This window comes from Heterodontus francisci, chromosome 1 (genome assembly GCF_036365525.1).
Source record: "Heterodontus francisci isolate sHetFra1 chromosome 1, sHetFra1.hap1, whole genome shotgun sequence".
In the NCBI taxonomy this organism is placed as follows: Eukaryota; Metazoa; Chordata; class Chondrichthyes; order Heterodontiformes; family Heterodontidae; genus Heterodontus; species Heterodontus francisci.
In genome coordinates this window covers 269,294,833-269,321,412 of record NC_090371.1, presented here as the reverse complement: position 1 = coordinate 269,321,412, position 26,580 = coordinate 269,294,833, and the positions used below count along the sequence as shown (strand labels likewise).

General features: G+C 42.0%; 1 protein-coding gene across 3 annotated transcripts in view; it reads left to right on the top strand.

Annotated features, from left to right (window-relative positions):
• Positions 1-26,580, top strand: part of LOC137376321 (thrombospondin type-1 domain-containing protein 4-like) — a 448,955-nt gene that overhangs the window by 375,415 nt on the left and 46,960 nt on the right. For all 3 annotated transcript variants that reach the window (XM_068044644.1, XM_068044634.1, XM_068044626.1), the window contains 3 exons: positions 14,125-14,300; positions 17,194-17,299; positions 18,778-19,011. In XM_068044644.1, the coding sequence (XP_067900745.1) occupies positions 14,125-14,300; positions 17,194-17,299; positions 18,778-19,011 (516 nt within the window). The remainder of the gene's footprint in view (positions 1-14,124; positions 14,301-17,193; positions 17,300-18,777; positions 19,012-26,580) is intronic.

Here is a 26,580-nt window from a genome sequence, read left to right as displayed (position 1 = left end):
TTCATTTTTTTTATTCTTTCATGGGATGTGAGCATTGCTGGCTAAGCCTGCTTTTATTGCCCATCTCTAATTGCCCTTGAGAAGGTGGTGGTGAGCCACCTTCTTGAACTGCTGCAGTCCATGTGATGTAGGTACACCCACAATGCTGTTAGGAAGGGAGTTCCAGAATTTTGACCCAGCGGCAGTGAAGGAACGGCGATATACTTTCAAGTCAGGATGGTGTGTGGCTTGGAGGGGATCTTGCAGGTGGTGGTGTTCCCATTCATCTGCTGCTCTTGTCCTTCTAATGGTAGAGGTCGCGGGTTTGGAAGGTGCTGTCAAAGGAGCCTTGGTGAGTTGCTGTAGTGCATCTTGTAGAAGGTACACACTGCTGCCACTATGCGTTGGTGGTAAAGTGAGTGAATGTTGAAGGTGATGGATGGAATGAATGTTTGTGGCTGGGGTGCCAATCAAGCTGGTTGATTTGTCCTGGATGGTGTCGAGCTTCTTCAGTGTTGTTGGAGCTGCACCCATCCAGGCAAGTGGAGAGTATTCAACCACACTCCTGACTTGTGCCTTGGTGATGGGGAGTCAGGAGGTGAGTTACTCGTCACAGAATTCCTAGCTTCTGACCTGCTCTTGTAGCCACAGTACTTAAATGACTGGTCCAGTTTCTGGTCAATGGTGATCCCCAGCATGTTGATAGTGGGGGATTCAGTGATGGTAATACATTGACTGTCAAAGGGAGATGGTTGGATTCTCTCTTGTTGGAGATGGTCATTGCCTGGCACTTGTGTGGCGTAACTGTAACATGCCTCTTATCAGCCCAAGCATAATGAATGTTGTCCAGGTCTTGCTGCATACGGAACGGACTTCAGTATCTGAGGAGTCGTGAATGGTGCTGAACATCGTGCCATCAGCGAACATCCCCACTTCTAACCTTATGATGGAGGGAAGGTCGTTGATGAAGCAGCTGAAGATAGTTGGGCCTAGGACACTACCCTGAGGAACTCCTGCAGTAATGGCCTGGAACTGAGATGATTGACCTCCAACAACCACAATCATCTTCCTTTGTTCTAGGTATGACTCCAACCAGTGGAGAGTTTTCTCCCCGATTCCCATTGACTCCAGTTTTGCTCGGGCTCTTTGATGCCATGAGTTGAAATGCTGTTGTCTAAAGTGAGGCTTGACAGGTCTTTGGTAATGATGGTATTGATATGCAGGAATAAATTCAAGGTCTGCATATTGGGAAATCTGTCATTATAATCAAATTAATTTAGTTATGGGGATTAAGCAGCAGAATGTGCAGTGTACTTTTTTTTAACCTCTGGGGAAAATGCATTTCATCCAGCCATGACTGTTAAATAAAAGTCTCCTCTTTTCTAGTTGTAAGAATCTCATAAAATTAATTTGGATATTGTCAATCTAGTCATAATGGCTGTGTTCAATTGACTGTCATTTAGTATTAAGTTGACAGTATGGCTCGGAATCTGGTGCAGGAGGAAGTACTTTTTTGAAGTTAAGGCAGAGAAGATGGAGCTTACTTTGTTTCTATCCCATGCTGCAGGTGACTTTGGGTGTGTTTGATGCTGACACCCACAAGTATCCAGGTTTGAAATTCTTCATCTTAAACACAATAATGAGTTATCCCACCAAAGAAAAGATTTTGTCCTGTGTTGCTGTCATACATAATAAATATATTTAATAAATGCTAAGTCACACTTAACAAGTATGATAAAGATTTTTGGATGCCAGGCAGCATTACTTTTTTGGATTCAAAATTGGATCTTGAACATTAGGCTTCAAGGCCTGAATGGACCATTATGTGCACAGTGGTAGATCTGCAGTATAATTATTCCAACGGCTCAAAGACTGGTATGGGAGAAGTGGGTTCCAGTTCGTGAGGCACTGGCACCAGTACTGGGGAAAGTGGTGGCTGTACCGTTGGAACTGTCTGCACCTGAACCATGCTGGGGCCGGTGTTCTAGCAAGCTCCATAACTAGGGAAGTAGAGAGGGTTTTAAACTGAATAGTGGGGGCAAGGGAGCAAATTTGGAAGATATGGTAAATCAAGGAGTAGAGACAAGGCAAGAGAGAAAGGTATTAATATGGGAAATGATAAACAGACTGTGACAGAGTGTACAAATTAACAGATAAAGCTAGAGGTTACAAAAATAAATAAAAGAACAAAACTAAAGGACAAAACTGAATGCATGTCGCATTTGAAACAAAACAGATGAACTGGGAGCGCAAATAGAAATAAATAAGTACGATCTGATAGCCATTACAGAGACATGACTGCAAGACGACATAGATTGGGACCCGAATATTGAAGGGTACATGGCATTTAAGAAGGACAGGAAGCTAGGAAAAGGTGGAGAGGTGGCTTTGTTAATTAATGATGGTATTAGCGTAATAGAGAGGGAGACCAGGTTGTAGAAGCAGTTTGGGTAGAGATGAGAAATCATAAAGGCAAGAAGTCACTTGTGGGAGTGGTGTACAGGCCACCTAACATTAACCACACTGTAGGATGGGGTATAAAGGAATGATGGCAGCTTGTCAGAAAGGTACAGTGATAATTATGTAGGATTTTAACCTACACATAGACTGCAAAAATCAGATGGGCAGAGGTAGCCTAGATGAGGAGTACATAGAATGTTTTCGGGATAATTTCTTGGAACAATACGTTCTGGAGCCAACTAGAGAGCAGGCTATACTAGACCTGGTATTGTGCAATGAGATAGGATTAATTAATGACCTCATATTAAGGCGTACCTAGGCAGCAGCGATATGATTTAATTTTACATTCAGTTTGAGGGAGAGAAGAGCAGGTCCAAGACTAGTATTTTAAACTTAAATAAGGGCAATTATGAGGACATGAAAGCAGAGCTAGCTAAAGTGAACTGGCAAATCAGGTTAAGGGACAGGTCAATAGAGATGCAGTGGCAGATATTTAAGGGGATATTTCAGAATACACAGAATAGATACATTTCAATGAGAAAGAAAAATTCCAAGGGTGGGACTTGCCATCCATGGTTAACTAAAATAGATAAAGATAGTATCAAACTTAAAGAAAAAGCCTATAATTGCACAAAGATGGGAAGCAGGTCAGAAGATTGGACAGAATAACTAAAAGATTGATAAGGAAGGTAATATTAGCATACAAGAGAAAGCTAGCTAGAAATATAAAGACAGATAGTAAGAGTTTCTATCGATATTTTAAAAAGAAAAGAGTTAACAGAGTGAGCATTGGTCCTATAAAAGGTGAGTCTGGGGAATTAATAATGGATAATAAGGAGATGGCAGATGAATTGAACAGATATTTTGCATCGATCTTCACTATTGAGGATACATGTAACATCCCAGTATTAGCTGTAAGTCAGGAACTGGAAAGGAAGGAAGAACTCAAGAAAATTACAATCACCAAGGAAGTGATACTGAACAAATTGTTGGAGCTGCGGGCTGACAAGTCCCCGCATCCTGATGGACTTCATCCTAGGGTGTTAAAAGAAGTGGCTAGTGAGATAGTTGATGCATTAGTTTTAATTTACCAAAATTCCCTAAATTCAGAGAAGGTTCCGTTAGATTGGAAAATAGCGAATGTAACTCCATTATTCAAAAAGGGAGGGAGACAGAAAGCAGGAAACTACAGGCCAGTTGGCTTATCATCTGTCTTCGGAAAAATGTTAGAAGCTATTATTAAAGACATTATAGCAGGGCATTTAGAAAAATTCAAGGTAATCAGGCAGAGTCAACATGGTTTTGTGAAAGGAAAACCATGTTTAACCAATTTATTGGAGTTCTTTGAGGGAGTTACATGTGCTGTGGCTAAAGGGGAACCGGTGGATGTACTTAGATTTCCAGAAGGCATTTGATAAGGTGCCACATCAAAGGTCATTGCAGAAAATAAAAGCTCATGGTGTAGGGGGTAACATATTGGCGTGGATAGAAGATTGACTAGCTAATAGAAAACACAAAGTAAACATAAATGGGTCATTTTCTGGTTGGCAAGATGTAATGAGTGGTGAGCCACAGGGATCTGTGCTGGGGCCTCAAATTTTGTAATTTATATAAATGACTTTGATGAAGGGACCAAAGGTATGGTTGCTAAATTTGCAGATGACACAAAGGTAGGTAGGAAAGTAACTTGTGAAGAGGACGGAAGGGGACTACAAAGGAATGTAGATAGGTTAAGTGAGTGGGCAAAGACCTGGCAAATGGAGTGTAATGTGGGAAAATGTGAAATTGTCCACTTTGGCAGGAAGAATAATAAAGAAGCATATTATCTAAATCGTGAGAGATTGCAGAGCTCAGAGATGCAGAGGAATCTAGGTGTCCCAGTGCATGAATTGCAAAAGTATGCAGGTACAGCACGTAATTAGGAAAGCTAATAGAATGTTAGTGTTTATCGCGAGGGGAATTGAATACAAAAGTAGGGAGGTTATGCTTCAGCTATACAGAGCATTGGTGAGACCACATCTGGAGTACTGTGTACAGTATTGGTCTGCTTATTTAAGGAGGGATGTAAATGCGTTGGAGGCAGTACAGAGAAGGTTTACTAGACTAATAGCTGGAATGGGTGGGCTGTCTTACGAGGAAAGATTGGACAGGCTCGGCTTGTGTCCACTGGATTTTGGAAGAGTAAGAGATGACTTGATTGAAACATATAAGATCCTGAGGGGTCTTGACAGGGTGGATGTGGTAAGGATGTTTTCCCTTGTGGGAAAATCTAGAACTAGGGGTCACTGTTTAAAAATAAGGGGTCGCCCATTTAAGGCAGAGATGAGGAGAAATGTTTTCTCTCAGAGAGTCGTGAGTCTTTGGAACTCTCTTCCTCAAAAGGCGGTGGAAGCAGAGTCTTTGAATATTTTTAAGGCAGAGGTAGATAGATTCTTGATAAGCAAGGAGGTGGAAGATTATTGGGGGTAAGTGAAAATGTGGAGTAATCAGTTCAGCCATGAACTTATTGAATGGCAGAGCAGGCTCGACGGGCCGAGTGGCCTACTCCTGCTCCTAATTTGTATGTTTGTATGTTTTAAATGTGTTAGGAAATGATCAACAAGGGTGTAAATATCTGAAGAATAAAAGTTTCTTTTGTGTGAATAAAGATTTATGAATGAAAGGTATTATAATTTTAATATATAACTTTAAATGCTTATTTAAATAATAATGCTTATCAGTGAGGCTATGTTGCACACACTTGGACATGATGTAAGCTTTGTTCCATAATAACTGCTTTAGAAGATTGAAATACATCTAGATTCTCTCTGCAGTAGAGCATTAAGACATGTGAAGCATTGTGGAACAAGCTTGAAGAGTTCAATGAAAAATTTACTTCAAGTTAAAATGGCCTAGAATAGAAGCAGCTACCTTCAAACTAATGGTGATGGAAGCTGCTGACGAGAGGAGCAATAGACCATAGGCATGTGATTTCAATATAAAACCAAAATCAACAGGATTGTCGAAAGGAGAGTACAGTTCTCACAAGAAAGACTCAGTGTTACAGGAGTGAGCCATTTTAAAGTCAAAACGCTATTAGACTGGGTGTTAATAACAAGTGTTAGGAATAGTGCACAATACTGTCAAGATTCAATTGTAAGGTATGTAATGTGCCATGGAACTGGAACGATTCAGATGTTTGAAGCGTAATGATCTGTGAGCTAGCATCTTTACAACACTGAGTCAGGCATTGATACTTGTTACCTGAGCATCAGAAGAATGTCGCTGGCTTCCAGAGCACAAAAAGTGTCCAATTCCAGTGTTTGTAAACTTACATGAAGTTGCAATGAACTTTGAAGCTCTGGGAAGCAAAGCAGTGGTCCAGAAAGAGAAACAGAAAATGTTGGAAATATTCAGCAGGTCCGTTGATATTTGGGGAGAGAGAAACAGAGTTAATGTTTAGGGTCTGTGACCTTTCAGGTCTTATTGAGCGGCCATCAACCTGGAGCGTTGGCTCTGTTTCTCTCTCCACATCTGCTGACAGACTTTGAATATTTTCAGCATTTTCTGCTTTTGGTTCAGATTTTTAGCATCTGCAGCATTTTGATCTTAGTCCAGAAAAAGATTCATCAGTATTGGTGGCAATAGCGAGCTATGATTTGTCCATCATTCTGGCCAGCACAAGTAAATTGAAACTGATGGTTGTGTTTAAATCAAAAACTCAACTGTAGAAAAATTACTTTAAAACATAATCATGAAATAGAACTAGCAAGTTTAATCATTAACTTTTAGTGATCTGATGCTGGATACGGTCAGAGATATTTAGCAGAGACCTAAAGTAATAGTACTCTATTATTTTTTCAAAGCTGTAAATGTGTCATTTTCCCCCCTCCTTGAGTTTTGACTGAGTTAAAGTCATCACAAAATCTCCTACTCTATTTCATTAGTTCTCAGGATCTCAAAGCTATTGAATTGCTCACCTCCCTAGATATTTCCTCTTAACTACAATCTGTAGAATTTTAACATATAAGCTTGGCATATTTAATTACTATATCCAGCTTCTTTTCTTGACTTCTTTTTTTTCCTCTGGTCGAATCTTCTTGGCTCTTCCTGCTGGTTGCTTAATTTAAAAAATGTGAAGTTGAATTTTTATATATATAGCCCCTATAATGTTCCAATGTACAAAGAATGTTTTTGCCCACCACCAGTTTGGCACCAGCTGGGTAGTGAGATAAGTGCAGAACACACAGACGACTGGCTCACACTGCCAGGGGATGGGCAGGAATATTGGAGCTCTGTGCACATACATAGGTATGAAGCACGACTCACCACCTCCTGTATTGCCAGCGTGCTATTAAGTGAAAAGTGCTGATTATCTCAGTCAGCAGGAAATACCATGTAAGTGTAGCTGGTATTGTATTACAGTGGAGATGATCAGTGACTTCAAGAGGGAGGTGGATGGCAACCTGAGAGATACAGACTTGCAGGGCTACAACGATTGAGCCGGGGAGTGGGACTGACTGCATAGCTCCGTGGAGAGCCAGCATGGACTCGATGGATCAAATGGCCTTCTTCTGTGCTGTAAATGACTCTATGACATACTCGGTCAAATGCAGCCTTGATGTCAAGGGCAGTCACTCTCACGTCACCTCTGGAGTTCAACTCTTTTATCCATGTTTGGACCAAGGTTGTAATGAGCTCAGGAGTTGAGTGTTCCTGGCAGAACCAAAACTGAGTGTCAGTGAGCAGATTATTGCTGAGTAAGTGCCACTTGATAGCACGACACCTTCCAACACTTTGCTGATGATTTGGAGTAGACTGATGGGGCGGTAATTGGCCAGGTTGCAGTTGTCCTGCTTTTTGTGGTCAGGACATACCTGGGCAATTTTCCACATTGTCGGGTAGATGCCAGTGTTGGTTATATATATTTACTTGCTGTGCATACTCTGTAAACATGAGACACTGGACTGCAAGTTTTTCCAGGAACAAACTCCCTTGTGAAAGTGCCTCTCACTAGTTACCAGGTTTTCTTCCTTCTGCAGTAAACAAGCTGCATTCCACTGTTCCTCTCATGCTTTCTCCCTGCACTAGAACAACCGTCTGGGCTTCATCCAGGGGTTGGGGAAATTTCCACAGGGGTTCTCCCACTCATTCGCCACAACCTCAGTAGAAGAGCTGGAAAATGTGTTGGGAATGTAGGGATAACCCCAAAACAATCCTGCAAATGTCTTTGTTTGGGATACATGAGCTACAAAATTAGATATTTCTTTCATGTTTTCAGTCAAAAGCCAATTCTCACTTATCAGAATGTGTCATGGCTAGGAGTGTAGCATTATGGAATAGTCCTATGAAGGTCTGCTGCGCACACGTTACAATGTCGAGCCCTATCTTGGATCCATGCCCCCAACTAACGAGATTCCACACCAAGAACCCTCCAGACAAAATTACCCACATTCTCTCCATAACCCCTATGTAACATCATCAGTTGGCATATTACCTGAAATATCAGATATCAAAGCTAAGCATGCTTTTGCATTTTTTCTCTGTTAGTATGTACTTCCTCAGCTTTAAAAAAAACATAACAGCGTTTGAAAATATCATCCCAAAAGTACCAACATCTTGAGTTTTATGTAGCTGTTTAAAGCAGGATGACTGATTGTTGCTGTGGGAATAGTTACTCTGCAGATGATGCATCCCTTTGAAAGTGGTGGGTAAATAGGGATGAAAGGAACAGTTAAGACAGAGTGTAAGAAGCTGTTTGATTTAGCACTGGTTAATATTTGTCCAAAGGAAAAAATCTGCAGCAGTGCCACAAGGATCCTTCAAAATAGTGTCCCTGTACAAAATGAACAAAAGTATCCTTTCTATTTCTCTGACACTCCATTTGTCATTTAAACTCATGTTATGTTTAGCAGCAGTTTTCCAAACATTTTCATGTTTTGTTAATTTTACCTCACATTCCATGAATATTTAAACTATTTAACTGATTTTTGTATTGACTGCACATGCTTTGGCCATAATCTGTAATAATGCTGCAGCCTGATGCCAGGATTGAGGCAACTTGTAACTTATAGTTTTAAACCGATGCCAGGGTCACAAGCCAAGCCATCTCACTCTGCCCACTGCTTGTTCATAGTTATCTCGCATTTTCCTTCCTCCTTCAGTTTTCTTTCTGATTTTCTCCTTATCCTGTATCCTACAGGTATAAAGTCAGCCATATTAGACACACTTTCATATGAAATCATGATCACTAGTACTTAATGTTATGCATAGAAATACATACAAAATGCAACACAGAATCAGGCCATTCAGCCCAACCAGTGTGTGTTGGTGCTTATCCTGCATGTGAACAGATACTCCCAATCACATTTGATATTCCCACATCCCTTTATACCATTTCCTTCATCTGCCTATCCAATGTAATCTTAAATGTTGACATAGTTTCTGCCTCAGTTACTAACCCTGGAAGTGAATCCCACAGCCTGATAACATTCTGTTATCTTACATTTAATCATGTATCTCTGATTATGAGTCCTTTTCCTAAACCCCTCAACTACTGGAAACAGTCTGCCTCTATCTACCCTGTCCCATACTTTCATCATTTTAAACACTTCTATCTTCTATGTAATTTGTTGTAACAAAAAAGTCCCCATTTTCCAAGTTTGTTTTTGTATTTGTATTTCCACATACCAGACAGCATCCTAGTGCATCGCGAGTCATACAGTCATAGAGTCATTATGGCACAGAAGGAGCCATTTGGCCCATTGAGTCCATGCCAGCTCTCTGTAGAGCAATCTAATTAGTCCCATTCTCCCTGCTCTATCCCTGTAGCCCTGCAGGTTTATTTCCCTCAAGTCCATATCCAATTTTGTTTTGAAATTATTCAATGTCTCCACTTCTACCACCCTCGTAGGCAGAGTTCACTGCGTAAATAAGTTCTTCCTCATATCCCCCCTGCATCTCTTGACCAAAACCTTAAATCTGTGTCCCTTAGTCCTTTGTACCAGCAGCTAATGGGAGTAGCTTTTCTTTGTCTACCTTATCGAAATCAGTCATATTCTTGTACACCTCTATCAAATCTTCATTCAATCTCCTTTGCTCCAGTGAGAACAACCCCTGCATTTCCAACCTAACCTTGTAGCTAAAATCCCTCATCCCTGGAACCATTCTGGTAAATCTCCCCTGCACCCTTTCAAGGACCTTCGCAATCTTGCTAAAGTGTGGTGACTAGAACTGAACAATACTCCAGTTACAGCCTAAACCAGAGCTTTATAAAGGTTCGGCATTTCCCCTGCTTTTGTCTCAATACCTCTATTTATGAAGCCCAAGACCCCATATGCTTTGCTAACTACTCTCTCAGTATGTCCAGCCACCTTCAGAAATCTGTGCACATGAATTCCCTGCTCCCCTGCACCCCTCCCCCCCACCCCACGGTTCCTCTGTTCCGGTACACTCATTAGAACTGTGCCATTTGGTCTATATTGCCTCTCCCTATCCATTCTACAAAATGCATCACCTCACACTTCTCTGCATTAAATTCCATCTGCCATTTGTCTGTCCATTCTGCTAACCTATCTATGTCCTGTTGCAGTCAATTTGTATCATCTGCACTGTACCTTCTTTGAAGCCTCAATATCTTTCTTCTTTTGAGGAACCCAATATTACACACAGTACTGAGATGTTGTTAAGGTTTTATTTAGGATTATCATTACTACTTAACTTTTATATTTTATACATCTTGTGATAAAACAAAATAATAGGTTTAATGGTCTCAACTTTGAGGTGCTACCTTTAATGTCATGTGAACCTGTACCCCCAAATTCCTCTGCTTTTCCACAGCACGAGCTCTTTTCTTTTAAACAAAATATTAATCTCACACTTACTGACTTTAAATTCCATCTGCCACTTTTTATCCTGTTCCCTTGCCTTATTAATATCCCTTTGCAGCTTTGTTTAGTCTTTCAAAGAATTAACTATCAAATTCTATTTTAGTGTCATCAGTAAATTTCAACGCCACTCCTTCTGGATCCATGTCCAAATCACTAATATACGGAATGAACAGAAGTGGGACACGACTACCCACTTTAAACCACTCTGAAAAACTGCCCTTAGCTTGGAATCTCCCTTCGAACAAATTTTTAATTTTGTTTGCTATCCTCCCCCTTAATTCCAGTCCCCTTAACCTTCACGAGCAATCTCTCCATATGGTACCTTGTCAAAGACATTCCCCATGTCTATATAAACTACACCCAGTGCATTTTACCCATCTCTCATGTCTTGTACCTAATCTAAGAATTCTATGAAATTTGTTAAGTACAATCATCCTTTTTGAAATCCATAATGACTTCTTCTATTTGATATATGAATTTTATAAGCCTGAGAAAAATGGTGCCCTGCGCCAAAGAGCTGCTGCAATTTCAAGTGCGGCAGCTCATTTAAATAGCTGGGGTGGGCCAACACCCCCCCTCCCCATCCTTCCCCCCGATCACGTGAAGGGAGCGGGCTGTCCGACCCGGCAATGGCGTCAGCTGCCTGTGCACAGGCACTGACGCCATTTTTAAAGGGCTGGTAGCCCTACCGGCATATTTAAATATTTAAAGAAAGATTAAATGAAAATAAATAAATACATCTCTTTTTCCCCTCCATCAAACCCCCCCAATAACAATTAGGTTAATTATTTGCCCTTTCCTCCCAAAATACTTACCTTTACCATCTGACCTTTCCCCTCCAAACTGCACAAACTTTCACCTATAACCCTTCCCACCATCCCTTACACCCATGATGCTAATTTGACTCCATTCCCCCAACGTACTGATAAACTTACCTCTTCCCCATCCCCCCCACCCCCCAACAACTGTTCCACCTTGTTTCCCCGGACAGGGATCCGAAGGCGCGGCAGTGCCGTGCGCCGGGGGAAGATTGCGGCGGGACATCAGGCGACAATGTGAAATTAATTCAAGTGTTTTCATTTATTTAAATATTTAAATTGCAGTCCCGTTGCCAAACGGCGGGGAGCGGTGGGGGCCGCCATTGGTAATATCGGGTCGGGTCCTGCCAGCGTTGAGGTCTGAGGCAGGCCTCATCCGGGGCCATCGTCAGGCACCCCTCTACCCCCCACCCCGCCGTGGATCCCAGTGTCAAGGGCTCCTTAAAATCCAGCCCGATGTGTACTTGGACGAAAACTTAGAGATGATGGTGTTCCCATGCACCTGCTGCCTTTGTCCTTCTAGATGTTGGAGGTCATGGATTGACAAAGTAGCCATGGCAACTTACCATAATACCTCTTATAAATAGTGTGCACTGCTGCCACAGTATGGTGATGGTGAAGGGTGGATGCTTAAGGTGATGAATGGGGTGCCAATCCAGCAGACGGCTTTGTCCTGGATGGTGTTTAACTTCTTAAGTATTGTTTCCACTGCACCCATCCAGGCAAGTGAAGAGTATTCCAGCTCATTCCTGACTCGTGCCTTTTAGCCAGTGGAAAGACTTTAGGGATTAAGGAGGAGAGCTACTCATTGCTGAATATCCAGTCTCTGGCCAGTTCTGGTAATCACAATATTTATATGGCTGGTCCAGTTGTGTTTCTGATCAATGTGAATCCCAAGGCATTGCAGATGGGGGCTTGGTAATGGTAATGTCATTGATAGCTTAAAAACCTTCTTATGGCAATCTCTTGGTGGAGATGGTTACTCTCTGGCACTTGTGTTGCGTGAATGTTACTTGTCACTTATCAGCATAAGTGTGGATTTTGTCCAGGTCTTGCTACATGCGGGTACGGACTGCTTCATTATCTGAGGATTTGTGACTGGAGCTGGGCACTGTGCAATTATCAACAAGTAGCTTCACTTCTGACCTTATAATGGAGGGAAAGCTATTGATGAAGCAGCTCAAGATAGTTGGGTCTGGAACACTGTCAATGGAACTGAAGACAATGGGAATAAAAATTGGGATAGATGTAAAATGGGCAGCCACCTCGCTGTTGCTTGTTTTACACAATCGCACATGGTAACGATCTACCCCATTCTGTCACGCCTGCTTAACTCACTGGCTGGATTCTCCAATTAATTCAGCAGCTCTGTGACGTACTTAAACAGACCTTGGCTTTCTGGCTTAATATTACAAAATAATGAATGCTCTACATCTTCCCATATAAATAGGTCACCTCGCTTGACTTGAACAAAATAAATTCTAATTACTCTCCTACATCCTAACTTTTGACAACTTTTTTTTCACCTGGCTGACTAAACTCCATCCTCACAGCTTTTGTTTACATAGACTTGACTGTCTCTGAACGTGTTTATTTCTCTCCTTTTGTTAATTCCAGCCCCAAAAATTGGAATTTCACCGGATTAACCGAACAACAACCGCTGCTGGTTTCAAATAAATTGAGTCATCTCAACTAGAATATGTGTGAGCAATCATTGAAAATCTGAATTTACTTTCACTGTCTGAAGCATGCTTCAGAGACCCCATCTCAATCGTAATCTATATCCCCCAGTCCTGCTGTCCTGTGAATTTAACCCCTCGAGAACTCAGTTTAAATCAACATCAGCATTCATAACATATATAATATCAAGGTTCCCCAGTGGCAGAATAGCCAGAAATTTCAAACTGTGACACTTCATGCAAAAGTAATAAGCAATATCTTAGATGGCAAGGAAATAGTTCTTCAGTTTCTCTTCACCCAAGTGATAGGACTAACTAAAAATGAATACTGGGATCTTGAGAAAGAGTTCAAATTTTCTTCAAAAACTCTTGTCTGCTGTGGAAAGATCTGCTATTGATTTGTGGTGTAAGAAGCTACCTGGACTAGGTATGGCCTTCATCATATCTTCTGTTCATTCATTTCAACCATTCGGCTCTGCATTTATTTTTGCTCTTTACCTGGTGACTTATTTTGTTTATGAATAAATTTATGTTGTGCAATAAACTCAATTTATAATTTGGACCAAAATATACATGGTCTGTCACTGCCCTGCCTGCCTGCTGGAACAATCAGAGGGTACAAGTGGCATACCGCACCTGACTGCAGTGGGTAACTTGAGAAAATATTCATTGCTAATCCTGTGGCCCACGAACCTATTCAGTACAGGCATGAGGTGTGTAAGCTTCAATTCAGAGTAGGTATAGGCCCGTACATGAAACAGACAAGGACAGAGGGTGTCCAAACTTTCCTTATCTGTGCACTGCATGTATGTCCATCATGAAGACACATACATGCATCAGGGACCCACATATATGAAGACAGTATGAATGTTCTGATTAATTTGCACAGATTTTAATTTGCTGATACTAACAGGTTTTGGTGTTCTGACTCAGGTAACAATGTTGAAAATAATTTTTTCCACACCTCCAGGCTTGTAGAATAAAAAAATATAAATGCACATAGAACTGTGTTACTTTTGCTTCAAGCACAAGAATACCAGAGCCTCATGAGCATAAGTAGCCCTGAGACCTTTGGTCGGACGTGCTTACCTTATTCCTATTCTCTCTGAAGGATGGTCTCTAAATCATGCAATCCTACTTGTTTTTGTTAATTTCCTCACTCGATCTCATTTGCACTTTCTGCTCTAGAACTCCATGGAACACACCTTAGGAAGAGCACTAGCTAAAAATGTTTGTACCTGTTATTCACAAATGCCATTATCCAGTGATTTGGCTTTTGTTAACTGATGTTCACTGCCTTGTATCTGTTTGTATTTGCAGCTTTGAGAAGTCACTTTGGCCAACCTATCATTAATGGAAATTGGGCCATAGATAGGCCAGGCACATATGAAGCAGCAGGAACATTGTTCAGGTACAAGAGGCCAAATGAGATTAGTACGACAGCAGGGGAATCTTTCATTGCTGAGGGTCCAACCAGTGAAATTCTGGATGTTTACGTAAGTTTAAACTTTGAATCTAAGCTGGCCAGTTCCTTTGAAATGCCACTCAAGGGCTCTAACCCTCTGGGGTTTGAATTGGAAAACTCCAGAAAAAGAAAGTTTCAAGAGCCTGGCAACCAGTCAACAACAACTGTAGGGAACAGTTGTAGAACCTCAGAAAAATAGAAATGAATAAGAAACATAAAGAAAGTGTCAATATAATGTGAGTGATGGAACAGAATGTTAATACTACATGTTAATATTAATGTCGGAGAGATTGTTAATATGTCAGTGACTGTAAATAATGTTCATATAATTTTGGTGATTGGAGGAAATGGTAATCTAATGTTGGAGAGAATGTTGATATAATGTTTGCGATTAGTGAGAATGTTAATAAAAAATAGTGATCATGAGTGCTGCCAAAATGACACAAAAAAACAATTGGTTCACAAATGTCCTTCAGGGAAAGTAAACTGCCTTCCTTACCAGTCTGGCCTGCACATGGCCCAAGTCTTACACTATGTGGTTGACTGAAATTCCCGCAGGAAAACTAAAGAATGAGCAATAAATTGGGTCTTGCCGGCGTCACCCACATCTGAAGAACGCATGTCAGTAAATGGGAAGAGAATACCAATATAAAGTCAGTGATTGGAGAGGAAGTTAATGACCCAGAACTTGCTGTAAACAGATGAACAGCATCTGTTAGACTTGGCCTTACCATTTCAAACTCCATGATATTTTGTGCGGCAAGTTGCTGTAAGTGCAAGACGGAAACAGCACAGCGCCTTTTACTGGGCATGTAGGATCTGAGTGAACAGGGCAAGCCACTGTGAATCTCCTTAAACAATAAGATTGAAGGAACGTGAAATTAACAGCACAAAGTCTAAGAAGAAAGTGTAAATTAGAGTGGGTGAATTCAACATCAAATTAGGTTCAGATTGGCCCGGATTTTGCGGTAAGAATAAGGATGAGGCAATCAGCGCTCAACATTATTATACACTGTTATTATGGAGTAAATCAGACAGCAACTTGCAGTGTCCACATATGCACAGTAAAATGTGGAAATCCAGAAGTTGCTATCTGAGTTGCCCTGCTCCTGTACGAGCTGCAGTACACTGGGACCTCGCTGTTAAACTCGGCATTGAAATTCATATATGGCTTGATGTTGCAGTACTTAACGACTAGTTACTCGGTGATCATGTTAGAAAAAGATAGGGCTTGTCCATTCAAGTGTAAGTGATTTTTCTTTTATTTATTCATGGGATGTGGGCATCTCTGGCAAGGCCAACATTTAATTTCCCATCCCTAATTGCCCTTGAGAAACTGGTGGCGTGTCACCTTTTGAAACCACTGCAGTCTATGGGGTGTAGGTACACCCACAGTGCTGTTAGGAAGGGAGTTCCAGGATTTTGACCTGGTGTCAATGAAGGACCAGTGATATATTTCCAAGTCAGAATGGTGTGTGACTTGGATGGGAAATTGCAGGTGGTGGTGTTCCCATGCATCTGCTGCACTTGGTCTTCCAGAGCTGATAAGTCTTAATCACTGACAAACAGCCTTTCTAACACTTAAAATTAACTTTTACAAGCATGGAGTATCATTCCTTCAGATTTCAAACATTGTTGGAGTTTTTAAAAAGTTATTTTTTCTTACTTTTTCTAATTGATTGAAGAGACATGCCATTTCTTGCCCTGTTCACACAGTTCCCAGATCCCCTGGAGAGGGTGCCGCACCGTATCAGACTCCCAGTGACTAAGTTGCCACTCAAACCCACAAGACGTCTGTGGGCAACTGGAAGCATGATAAGCAGCAAATGCCATTCGTTCGCCACTAACTGCAAAATCCGGGCAAAGAGAAATAAAAAGGGAAAAAAGATTGGATTGAGAGCTGAAAAGAACAGAAATAAAAGGAAAAAGATTTTTGAAAAATATGCTTTAAATTGATGGAGTTAGATGAAGGAGGGTGAAAGCAAGCTTGTGTGGAGCATAAGCACTGACATGGGCATATTGGGCTGAAAGCTCTGTTTCTGTCCTGTAAGTACTTTGTAAAAAAAATCTTGTTTTAAATCTCCAACAATTAAAACCTGAAGGAATGAAATTCCACCCTTGTAATATTAAATTTTCAGTTATTAATACTTATCACATCATTTAAAGGGTTCATAGACTTGAAATGACTTAACTGAATTTTCTGTGGTGAATTTAATTTGTATCTACTGCACAAATGCAGCAACTTTACATTGCCTCACCATTGAAATGCCTCACCATTAAAATGCATTAAACAGACAGCGAGATACCATTTTGGCAAAACTAATGATGGCCCAGTACATTTCGGACAGCAACCTTTGTATTTCTGCATTTAACCTGGCATGTGCACTCACCTGAGGTTGTGTAGCATTTGATCATAAATAACAGTCAGCACTGTTAGCCTCACTGTTATTTTCACGGCCAAATCGGGGCCATTATAATGTCAGTGATTGAAGAGAATGTTAATATAATGCCAGTGATATCTGCACACTGCTCAATTTTTAAGCTTTTGTTTAGTCTAAATGACACCGAATCTCAGTTTGAAAGAATCCTATGGTTTCTGTACTGAGGTCTCAATTGTGAACTGATGCCCATCGGCACATAGCCCATTTAATGTGTAAAGACCTCTTTGAAGACTGGAGACAGAGGTTATCTATTAACAACGTCTGTAAAACCTGGGTAAGAGTTGAAAAATCAAGAAGGGCAAAGTTGAAATATCAGAAAGCATCAAATGTGTAAACCAGAAAGTAACCCAAACTGTGATTTGATAAATTCAATCAGAATTCAGACTCCAAATATTTTATGAATTAATTTATATGTTGTGTTCTATCAAAGGTTTTTTTTTCATTTAGATTCAAAATTTTATTTTTCTTAATTTTTTTTTCCAGGTGATATATCAACAAGCAAACCCCAAGGTGCAGTTTGAATATGTTTTACCAACTGACAATGTTGTCAGCAGCCATTCGCTATCACATACGGCAGGTCAACATTTAGGTAAAAGTCTGATGTCCGTCCTTCCAAGACCATGTTGCTTTTAGAATATTTCTTTATAGTGCAAATTAGTGTGAAAATATAGAGCTTAGGGCCTCCATAATTGCATAGTAGATAAAAAAAAAGAAACATTGAAACAAGTGTAAAATGTTATGGGCATGGCCGCTGTCAAAGTCTCCAAAGAAAATTATCCATCACGTGCAATAAACCACTCTACCCTAAACACCATGCACTGCTCTGCCTCACATACTGTACATGGATTTGTTAAATATACCCTTTGAGCATCTTTCTTCTCAACACCATTTCAAAAAAGAAACATGCGGTATGTCACACAGAATTTGGGCCTCGGAAATCTGTGTGTGTCTGCAGATATCCTAATATGCGTTCTGGAATGTGGCCACCTGGTACTTCACTTAGTGATCCAGAAAAATATTCAGGGATTGAGGGGAGGGCCTATGATTTGCAATGGAAGGATATGTGCTTACAACACTAAGAATATATCTAGGGTATCCAGAATGTTTGTGGCCCAAAAAACCTAGCAAAAGTCTACCAGGCTATAGTGGTTGTTAGTTCCCCCAAACGTAGCTAATAAATGTCCTGCACCAACATTTGTCTACACTGCAGAATGATCACATGGCAGAATTAGTGGTATCTGCAGTGGAAATGTCAGTAACAGGTCATAATCACCAGAGAAGCATCTGTCATGAATGCTTTGGAGATTACCAGGTTCCGGGTCCGAGAAATAGTCATGGCTGGCTTCAAATCACTTAAAGATTCATTAGAGGTGACCATATACATCTGGAGCAGATGCCATCCATTCGTGCCATGAGTAAAGCAGCGCAAGGTCAGGTCGTTGGCAGCAGTTCCATGCCATCACCTAGGCCAGCACAAGTAGCAGTCAGCGCAGCCTCTGAAGCACTCACAGTTCCTCAAACAAGAACAATAAATGGAGACAATATTTTTGCTGTTATCCTTTTGTAGTAAGCTTTTAAATTTGCGGTGTTTTTTTTCTTGTAGATTTTCCAATTGCGGGATCCACCTATGGCTGGATAAATCATTGGAGCTGCTCCTGTCTGCAAGCGTTACTTCACTGAAAGCGCAGAGGAAACCTTAAGTTTATCTCAGAATTGCCCTTTAGTTACTTTGTCAGTTTTTCCACAATTAAAGCCATCACTCCATCTCCTTTCCCATAAGGAGGATGTGAAGACAGATATGAGGGATATCTGACTAAGGCGGATGTAGGAATTCTACGGCATTTAAAATCCATGGGCTGGAATTGGCTCAGAGCTTCGCCTACCATAGTGCAGCCAAAATCCATTTTATTTGCACACTTCCATCAACCTTATGATGGCAAGCAGGAGCAGTTCTAAAGAATATTCGGCTATTCCCTCCTGGTTCTGATAACTCTCACTTGGCTGCACCACTTTGCATTTTGATTTGTGCTTACATTGTAAAATTTGAAACCTCTCTGTCTGTTCCAGGAGAGGCTTTTAATGGTCAGTTGTCGTACAGTGTTGATGGTGATGTGTATGTTCTCCGTGAAAGAGAGGTGGAAAACTTTGTAGGTGGAGTGCACGCAAATCAACTGCAGTCAAGAGATTACCAAAAGAGTCCAGAAGAAGTGTTGCACTCCTGGGGAGAGGGACCAAGAAAAAAGAGGGAGTTCAATTGGAAGCAAATTGGAAGCAGTGAATGCACTGTCTCGTGTGGAACAGGTAAGATGTCCCAAATTTAATTAACTGTTAACCTAAAGCCCCACAGTGAGATAAGATCATTTTACTTTAGAGCATCAAGCTTTTGGTCCAAAAAAAATGACTATTCCCAGCCAGTGGATAATTGAAGCCATCAGTTTATTATTAGAGATATAGCACTGAAACAGGCCCTTCGGCCCACCGAGTCTGTGCTGACCATCAACCACCCATTTATACTAATCCTATACTAACTCCATATTCCTACCACATCCCCACCAGTCCATATATTTCCCTACCACCTACCTATCCTAGGGGTAATTTATAATGGCCAATTTACCTATCAACCTGCAAGTCTTTGGCATGTGGGAGGAAACCAGAGCACCCAGAGGAAACCCACACAGACACAGGGAGAACTTGCAAACTCCACACAGGCAGAACCCGGAATTGAACCCAGGTCACTGGAGCTGTGAGGCTGCGGTGCTAACCACTGCGCCACTGTGCTGCCCTTTGCAAAGTTGTTGGCCTTTGCACTATGCATGATCTTTACTCCCTTCTTAGAGTTTTCCACTGTGCAATCTTTCTTTGCACCAAACTTCAAAAATATTTTAAACTGCACAGTAAAGGTACAGAAAAATTACAAAAATTAAAGCATTGGTTTCCATCTGGGAAATAATGGCATCCTGTAAATCTATCAAAATTAAATATGATGATTTAAATGATTTATATTTATAGCCTTGTACTTTAGAATGGAGAGTAAGCTGCAGTTAAAACTAGTTAAGACTTGTTTTAAAAGATTTCAGATGATTTTGCAAAGGCCATATATTTCTGAGAAGAGAGTTGGAATTGATTTCTGCAGTCAATTTATATTACATGCAAATGATGCAATCATATTTTGTCAAGAATGAACTGTAGTATTTGTTTACAAAATAGCACAAATATATTATCTAACATTGACATTGAATGAAACATTGCACAGGATGGAGAGTGTATATATTGCGAAGCACAGGGCATTCTAGTTGTGTATGGCAGGCTAGATGGGCCAGAGGAACTTTTCCGGTCCATCATTGTTCGTATGTTAAGAGTGTTTGTATCTTTAGTTGGGATTTTATGCAGTTCCTGAAACAATAAATAATTAAATCTTTTTTCTGTAAGTGAGCATTTACCAACCACTCCAAGGGTTAAATATTGAATTTTGTGTCGATCTGATTTTGAAACATGCCTAAAGACCAACATTTTTAAAGGTTTGGGTGAGCCTGAATATTACCAAAGATCAGGATCCAATTCCAACTCATAACAATTAACTTCATTTAAATATTTTGCACATGTATAATTATTAGCTTCAAATGCTCAATGCATTTTAAACTGCTGAAAATTGCATCAAAAAAGTTCCCCCAGACTCTCTTGAATAGAATTGTTGGAGTATCAAAGCTCACATGACTCTTCAAAATGTTCTAAATCCACAACTACAACAATTGTACTCTTGTGTACCTCAGTGTTTTCCTACTAATTAATCTCCTATGACATTGTACATGGTAAATCAGAGAACATGATCATGCTCCTGCCTGTCTTCATGCTACTGATTCTATGGGAGGGGATTTTAATCTGCAATCTGTCCCAGTTTCATGAATCATTAAATTAAACACAGAGAGGGGGAACTGAAGTTAGGGAACAAGACAAAAGGTGAGTTGTTGTTCCAAACTTATTGTTATCCAGAAGTAAAGTTAGAAATGTTGGCAGAGTTCACGAGCTGTGAGGCTGTCTGAATAGTCAGTACTTTAATGGTAAAAGGTGTGCATCTGCAGATGTGACTACAAGACAGGTAGTTTCATAAACGGAAAACTGTATTGAAGCATCCAGTGCCTAGGAGCACAACAAATGGTGATGCCAACGTTAGGAGTATATGACCCTTAAGTCATTCCATGTTCTATAGGCCAGGATGTCCAAGGTGACTTCTTCAAATGGAGCCGAGAGCCTGTCACTTATGAGCTGCCCTGCAGTTCTGGTCTGTTCCCTTGTATTCTTTTTTTTATTCGTTCCTGGGATGTATGCGTCGCTGGCTGGGCCTTTATTTATTACCCATCCCTAATCGTCCTTGAGAAGGTGGTGGTGAGCTGCCATCTTGAACCGCTGCAGTCCATGTGGGGTATGTACACACGCAGTGCTGTTAGGAAGGGAGTTCCAGGATTTTGACCCCGCGACAGTGAAGGAACAGCGATATAGTTCCAAGTCAGAATGGTGTGTGGCTTGGAGGGGAACTTGCAGGTGGTGGTGATCCCATGCATCTGCTGCCCTTGTCCTTCTAGAGGTAGAGGTCACAGGTTTGGAAGGTGCTGTCTAAGGAGCCTTGGTGCATTGCTGCAGTGCATCTTATAGATGGTACACATTGCTGCCACTGTGCGTCGGTGGTAGAGGTAGTGAATGTTTGTGGATGGGGTGCCAATCAAGCAGCCTGCTTTGTCTTGGATGGTGCCAAGCTTCTTGAATGTTGTTGGAGCTACACCCATCCAGGCAAGTGGAGAGTATCTCATCATACTACTGACTTGTGCCTTGTAGATGGTGGACAGGCTTTGGGGAGTCAGGAGGTTACTCGCTGCAGGATTCCTAGCCTCTGACCTGCTCTTGGAGCCACGGTATTTATATGGCTACTCCAGTTCAATTTCTGGTCAATGGTAACCCCCAGGATGTTGATAGTTTGGGATTCAGCGATTGTAATGCTGTTGAATGTCAAGGGTAGATGGTTAGAATCTCTCTTATTGGAGACAGTCATCACCTGGCATTTGTGTGGTGCAAATGTTACTTGCCACTTAACAGCCCAAGCCTGGATATTGTCCAGGTCTTGGTGCATTTCTACACGGACTGTTTCAGTATTTGAGGAGTCGCGAATGATGCTGAACAATGTGCAATCACAGCGAACATCCCCACTTCTGACCTTATGATTGAAGGAAGGTCATTGATGAAGCAGCTGAAGATGGTTGGGCCTAGGATACTATCCTGAGGAACTCCTGCAGTAATGTCCTGGAGCTCAGATGATTGACCTCCAACAACCACAACCATCTTCCTTTGCGCTAGGTATGACTCCAACCAGCGGAGAGTTTTCCCCCTGATTCCCATTGACTTCAGTTTTACTAGGGCTCCTTGATGCCATACTCAGTCAAATGCTGCCTTGATGTCAAGGGCGGTCACTCTCACCTCATCTCTTGAGTTCAGCTCTTTTGTCCATGTTTGAACCAAGATTGTAGTGAGGTCAGGAACTGAGTGGCCCTGGCAGAACCCAAACTGAGCATCAGTGAGTAGGTTATTGCTAAGCAAGTGCCACTTGATAGCACTGTCGACGACACCTTCCATCACTTTACTGATGATTGAGAGTAGACTGATGGGACGGCAATTGGCAGGGTTTGACCTGTCCTGCTTTTTGTACACATTGCTGGGTAGATGCCAGTGTTGTAGCTGTACTGGAACAGCTTGGCTAGGGGCACCGCAGGTTCTGGAGTACAGGTCTTCAGTACTATTGCTGAAATGTTGTCAGGACCTATAACCTTTGCAGTATCCAGCGCCTTCTGTCGTTTCTCGATATCACATAAAGTGAATCGACTTGGCTGAAGACTGTCACCTGCGATGCTGGGGACTTCAGGAGGAGACCGAGATGGATCATCAACTCAGCACTTCTGGCTGAAGATTGTCGCAAATGCCTCAGCCTTGTCTTTTGCACTGATGTGCTGGGCTCCCCTCGATCAATGAGGATGGGGATGTTTGTGGAGCCACCTCCTCCAGTTAGTTGTTTAATCATTCACGACTGGATGTGGCAGAACTGCAGAGCTTAGATCTGATCCGTTGGTTATGGGATCGCTTAGCTCTGTCTATTGCATGCTGCTTACGCTGTTCGGCACGCAAGTAGTCCTGGGTTGTAGTTTCACCAGATTGACACCTCATTTTGAGGTATGCCTGGTGCTGCTCCTGGCATGCCCACCTGCACTCCTCATTGAAACAGGGTTGGTTCCCTGGCTTGATGGTAATGGTAGAGTGGGGTATATGCCGAGCCATGAGGTTAAGTACAATTCTGCTGTTGCAGATGGCCCACAGCACCTCATGGATGCCCAGTTTTGTATTGCTAGATCTGTTCGAAATCTATCCTATTTAGCAGGGTGGTAGTGCCACACAACACGATGGAGGGTATCCTCAATGTGAAGATGGGACTTTGTCTCCACAAGGACTGTGCGGTGGTCACTCCTACCAATAGTGTCATGGACAGATGCATCTGCGACAGGCAGATTGGTGAGGACGAGGTCAAGTACATTTTTCCCTCTTGTTGGTTCCTCCACCACCTGCCACAGCCCCAGTCTAGCAGCTATGTCCTTTAGGACTCGTCCAGCTCAGTCAGTAGTGGTGTTACCAAAACACTCTTGGTGATGGACATTGACATCCCCCACCCAGTATACATTCTGCGTCTTTGCCACCCTTAATGCTTCCTCCAAGTGCTGTTCAACATGGAGGAATACTGATTCATCAGCTGGGGGGTTTGGGGGGGTCAGTAGATGGTAATCAGCGGGAGGTTACCTTGTCCATGATGGCATGAGGCTTCATGGGGTCCGAAGTCAATGATGAGGACTCCCAGGGCAACTCCCTCCCTACTGTATACCACTGTGCCACCACCTCTGCTGGTTCTGTCCTGCCGGTGGGACGGGACATACCTGGGGATGGTGATGGCAGTGTCTGGGACATTGTCTGTCAGGTATGATTCCATGAGTATGACTATGTCAGGCTGTTGCTTGACTAGTCTGTGGGACAGCTCTCCCAACTTTGGCACAAATCTCCAGATGTCAGTAAGGAGGACTTTGCAGGGTCGACAGGGCTGGGTTTGCCATCGTCATTTCCGGTGCCTAAGTCGATGCCGGGTGGTCTGTCCGGTTTCATTCCTTATTGACTTCGTAGCGGTTAGATACAACTGAGTGACTTGCTAGGCCATTTCAGAGGGCATGTAAAAGTTAACCACATTGTTGAGGGTCTGGAGTCACATGTAGGCCAGACCAGGTAAGGACAGCAGATTTCTTTCCCTAAAGGACATTAGTGAACCAGATGGGTTTTTACAACAATCGACAGTGGTTTTATGGTCATCATTAGACTAGCTTTTTTTTAATTCCAGATTTTTATGAATTGAATTCAAATTCCACCTTCTGCCATGGTGGGACCCATGTTCCCAGTGCAATACCCTGGGTCTCTGGCTTACCACTATGCCACTGCCTCACCTTTTGTGTCATGTGGTGATGCAAGCAAAGGAGTAGTTGTAAATTTAAAGAAAGAAAAAGAAAGACTTGCATTTATATAGCACCTTTCACAATCACAGGATGTCCCAAAGTGCTTTACAGCCAATGAAGTAGCAGTCATTGCTGTAACGTAGGAAAACCAGCAGTCAATTTATGCACAGCAAGCTCCCATGAACATCAATGTTCTAATGACCAGATAATCTGTTCTTGTGATGTTGACTGAGAGATAAATATTGGCCAGGACATCAGGAAGCATTCACCTGCACTCCTTCAAATTAGTGCTGTGGGATCTTTTATATTCCACTGACGGAGTGGATGGGGCCTCAGCTTAATATCTCAGCTGAAAGACAACACCTCCAACAGTGCAGCAGTCCCTCAGTGCTGCACTGGAGTGTCTGCTTTGATTTTTGTGCTCAAGTCTTGAACTGAAGAAATTGAATTAATATTTATGCAAGAATAGATGAGGCTAATCTCTCAGTGGTGAGAATGTGAAATGCGCTACCATATGGAGTGGTTGAGATGAATAGCATGGATGCATTTAAGAGGAAGCTAGATAAGTACATGAGGGAGAAAGCAATAGAAGGTGTTACGACCAGGTGAGAAAGGTGTCTCGGGGTCTTTTACTGTCTTCACCTGGTTTAATTGTAACAGGGTTTAATTTTAAACACACTGTGTTTTGAGCTCCCCCTTTATGAATCCTTGTTCACAGCTTTCCAATTATAAGGCAAAGAAGTGAGCACACCAGGTTTTCATAGGCTTAAAGAAGAAATGTGAAACTTATTAAACCTTAAATTTAAACTCTAATACGGTTAATGCCTATGGATATCCGACATGCCCACACTAGCATGCACACACAATACACACATGCAAATTAGGACAGAAAAGAGCAGAAGAAAAATAAAATGGAGAGGTTTGAGGCAATCTCTGAAGAGGTTTTTTTCACTGTGCTTCAAGTTCGCTGTAGGGTCGTTGTTTGTAGGTAATCTTGCTTTTCATTGGGGCCCAATATTCTTCTTAAACCTTGTTTACTATAGGAGACCTTTCGCTCTGGGGTTCATATGTCTTCAATGGTTTCCAAAGCTGGTGAGAGCGAGATGAGAGGAGACAGGAGAGAGGTCTTTTCTAGTTCAGGAGCAAACAGCTTTCTGAATTTTTAACTCTGTGGCAAGTTCAAAAAAACAACAGCCAGTTAGGCATGTGACTAAACTAGTCTGACCACTTCTTATGTGTATTGGAAAAGAAAGGACTGGGTTCCTTGTTCCGACACTGTCCGTTACTATGCAAATGTCTTTCCAGTCAGGGGCTTGAAATTTTAAGTTTTAATGTTCATATGGTGAAATAATGCGTGCCTCAGCCTTGGCAGATGGGGGTCTGCATGACACCTCCACGCCCAGGGGAATGAAATGCAATTTGAAAAAAAAGGCACATTTCATTACAGGGTTTGAGAGAAATATAAGGTACAGAAAGGAAAACCATGCATTTATCTCATTCATTTCCATTCATTCATCAACCTTAAAGCCTATTAGAATGGCCTTTTTCAGGTGCCAGTGCTGCTTTAATTTTCCTTTTTTTCCTCAGGAGAGTTAGTAGTGGGCGGGTCTATCCTGAACTCTCTGAGTCATGCAAAGACTTTTGACTTCAGGGGATGGGTGGTTCTCTTTTCCTCTGACTGTGGGGGAGGATTCTTTGTTACTCTCCCCTTTTTTCCCTGGGACACTCCTGCCTGTAGGTATCTGTGTAAGACTTGGCTGCACTCTCATGTGGCACTTTGACTAGGTGAGTCATCGCCCTCACGATTTCTATGGCCCCTTGAGCTCTCTCTTTGTCTCTGCATGTTCCTGTAAATGCTGTTAGCAACTCTGGTGGGGTGCTTCTTTTCATATTTTCCGGGGTTGGTTGACCGGACAGTAGGGGTTTACATCCAGAATTCCTCCCAGACTTCCTTTAACCTGCCCTCTTGGTCACTTTTTCCCCTTCTCTTTCTAAACTTTTGCCAGCTGGGTGCCTGCCTGTCCCCTTTTGTTCTCAGCGGGGGTCCCTTACAGTTCACCAGCCCTCTGCTGGAGGGTCCTCCTAATACCGGTACAAGACTTAGGGGTGCAGGTTACACTGTAGGTTGGGGTTTCCCCTCAACCTGGCACATATGGCAACTCCTGCAGCACTCCACCACATCTTTGTGGAGTTTTGGCCAGTCAAGCTGCTATCTTCTGCAGGCTTTGGTCTTTCATATACCGGCATGTACAACCACTGTAGTCTCGTGGACGCTTCTTAATATTTCTCCCCAGTACCTCTGTGGCACCACTAACTGGTGAACTACTGTCCACTCCACCCC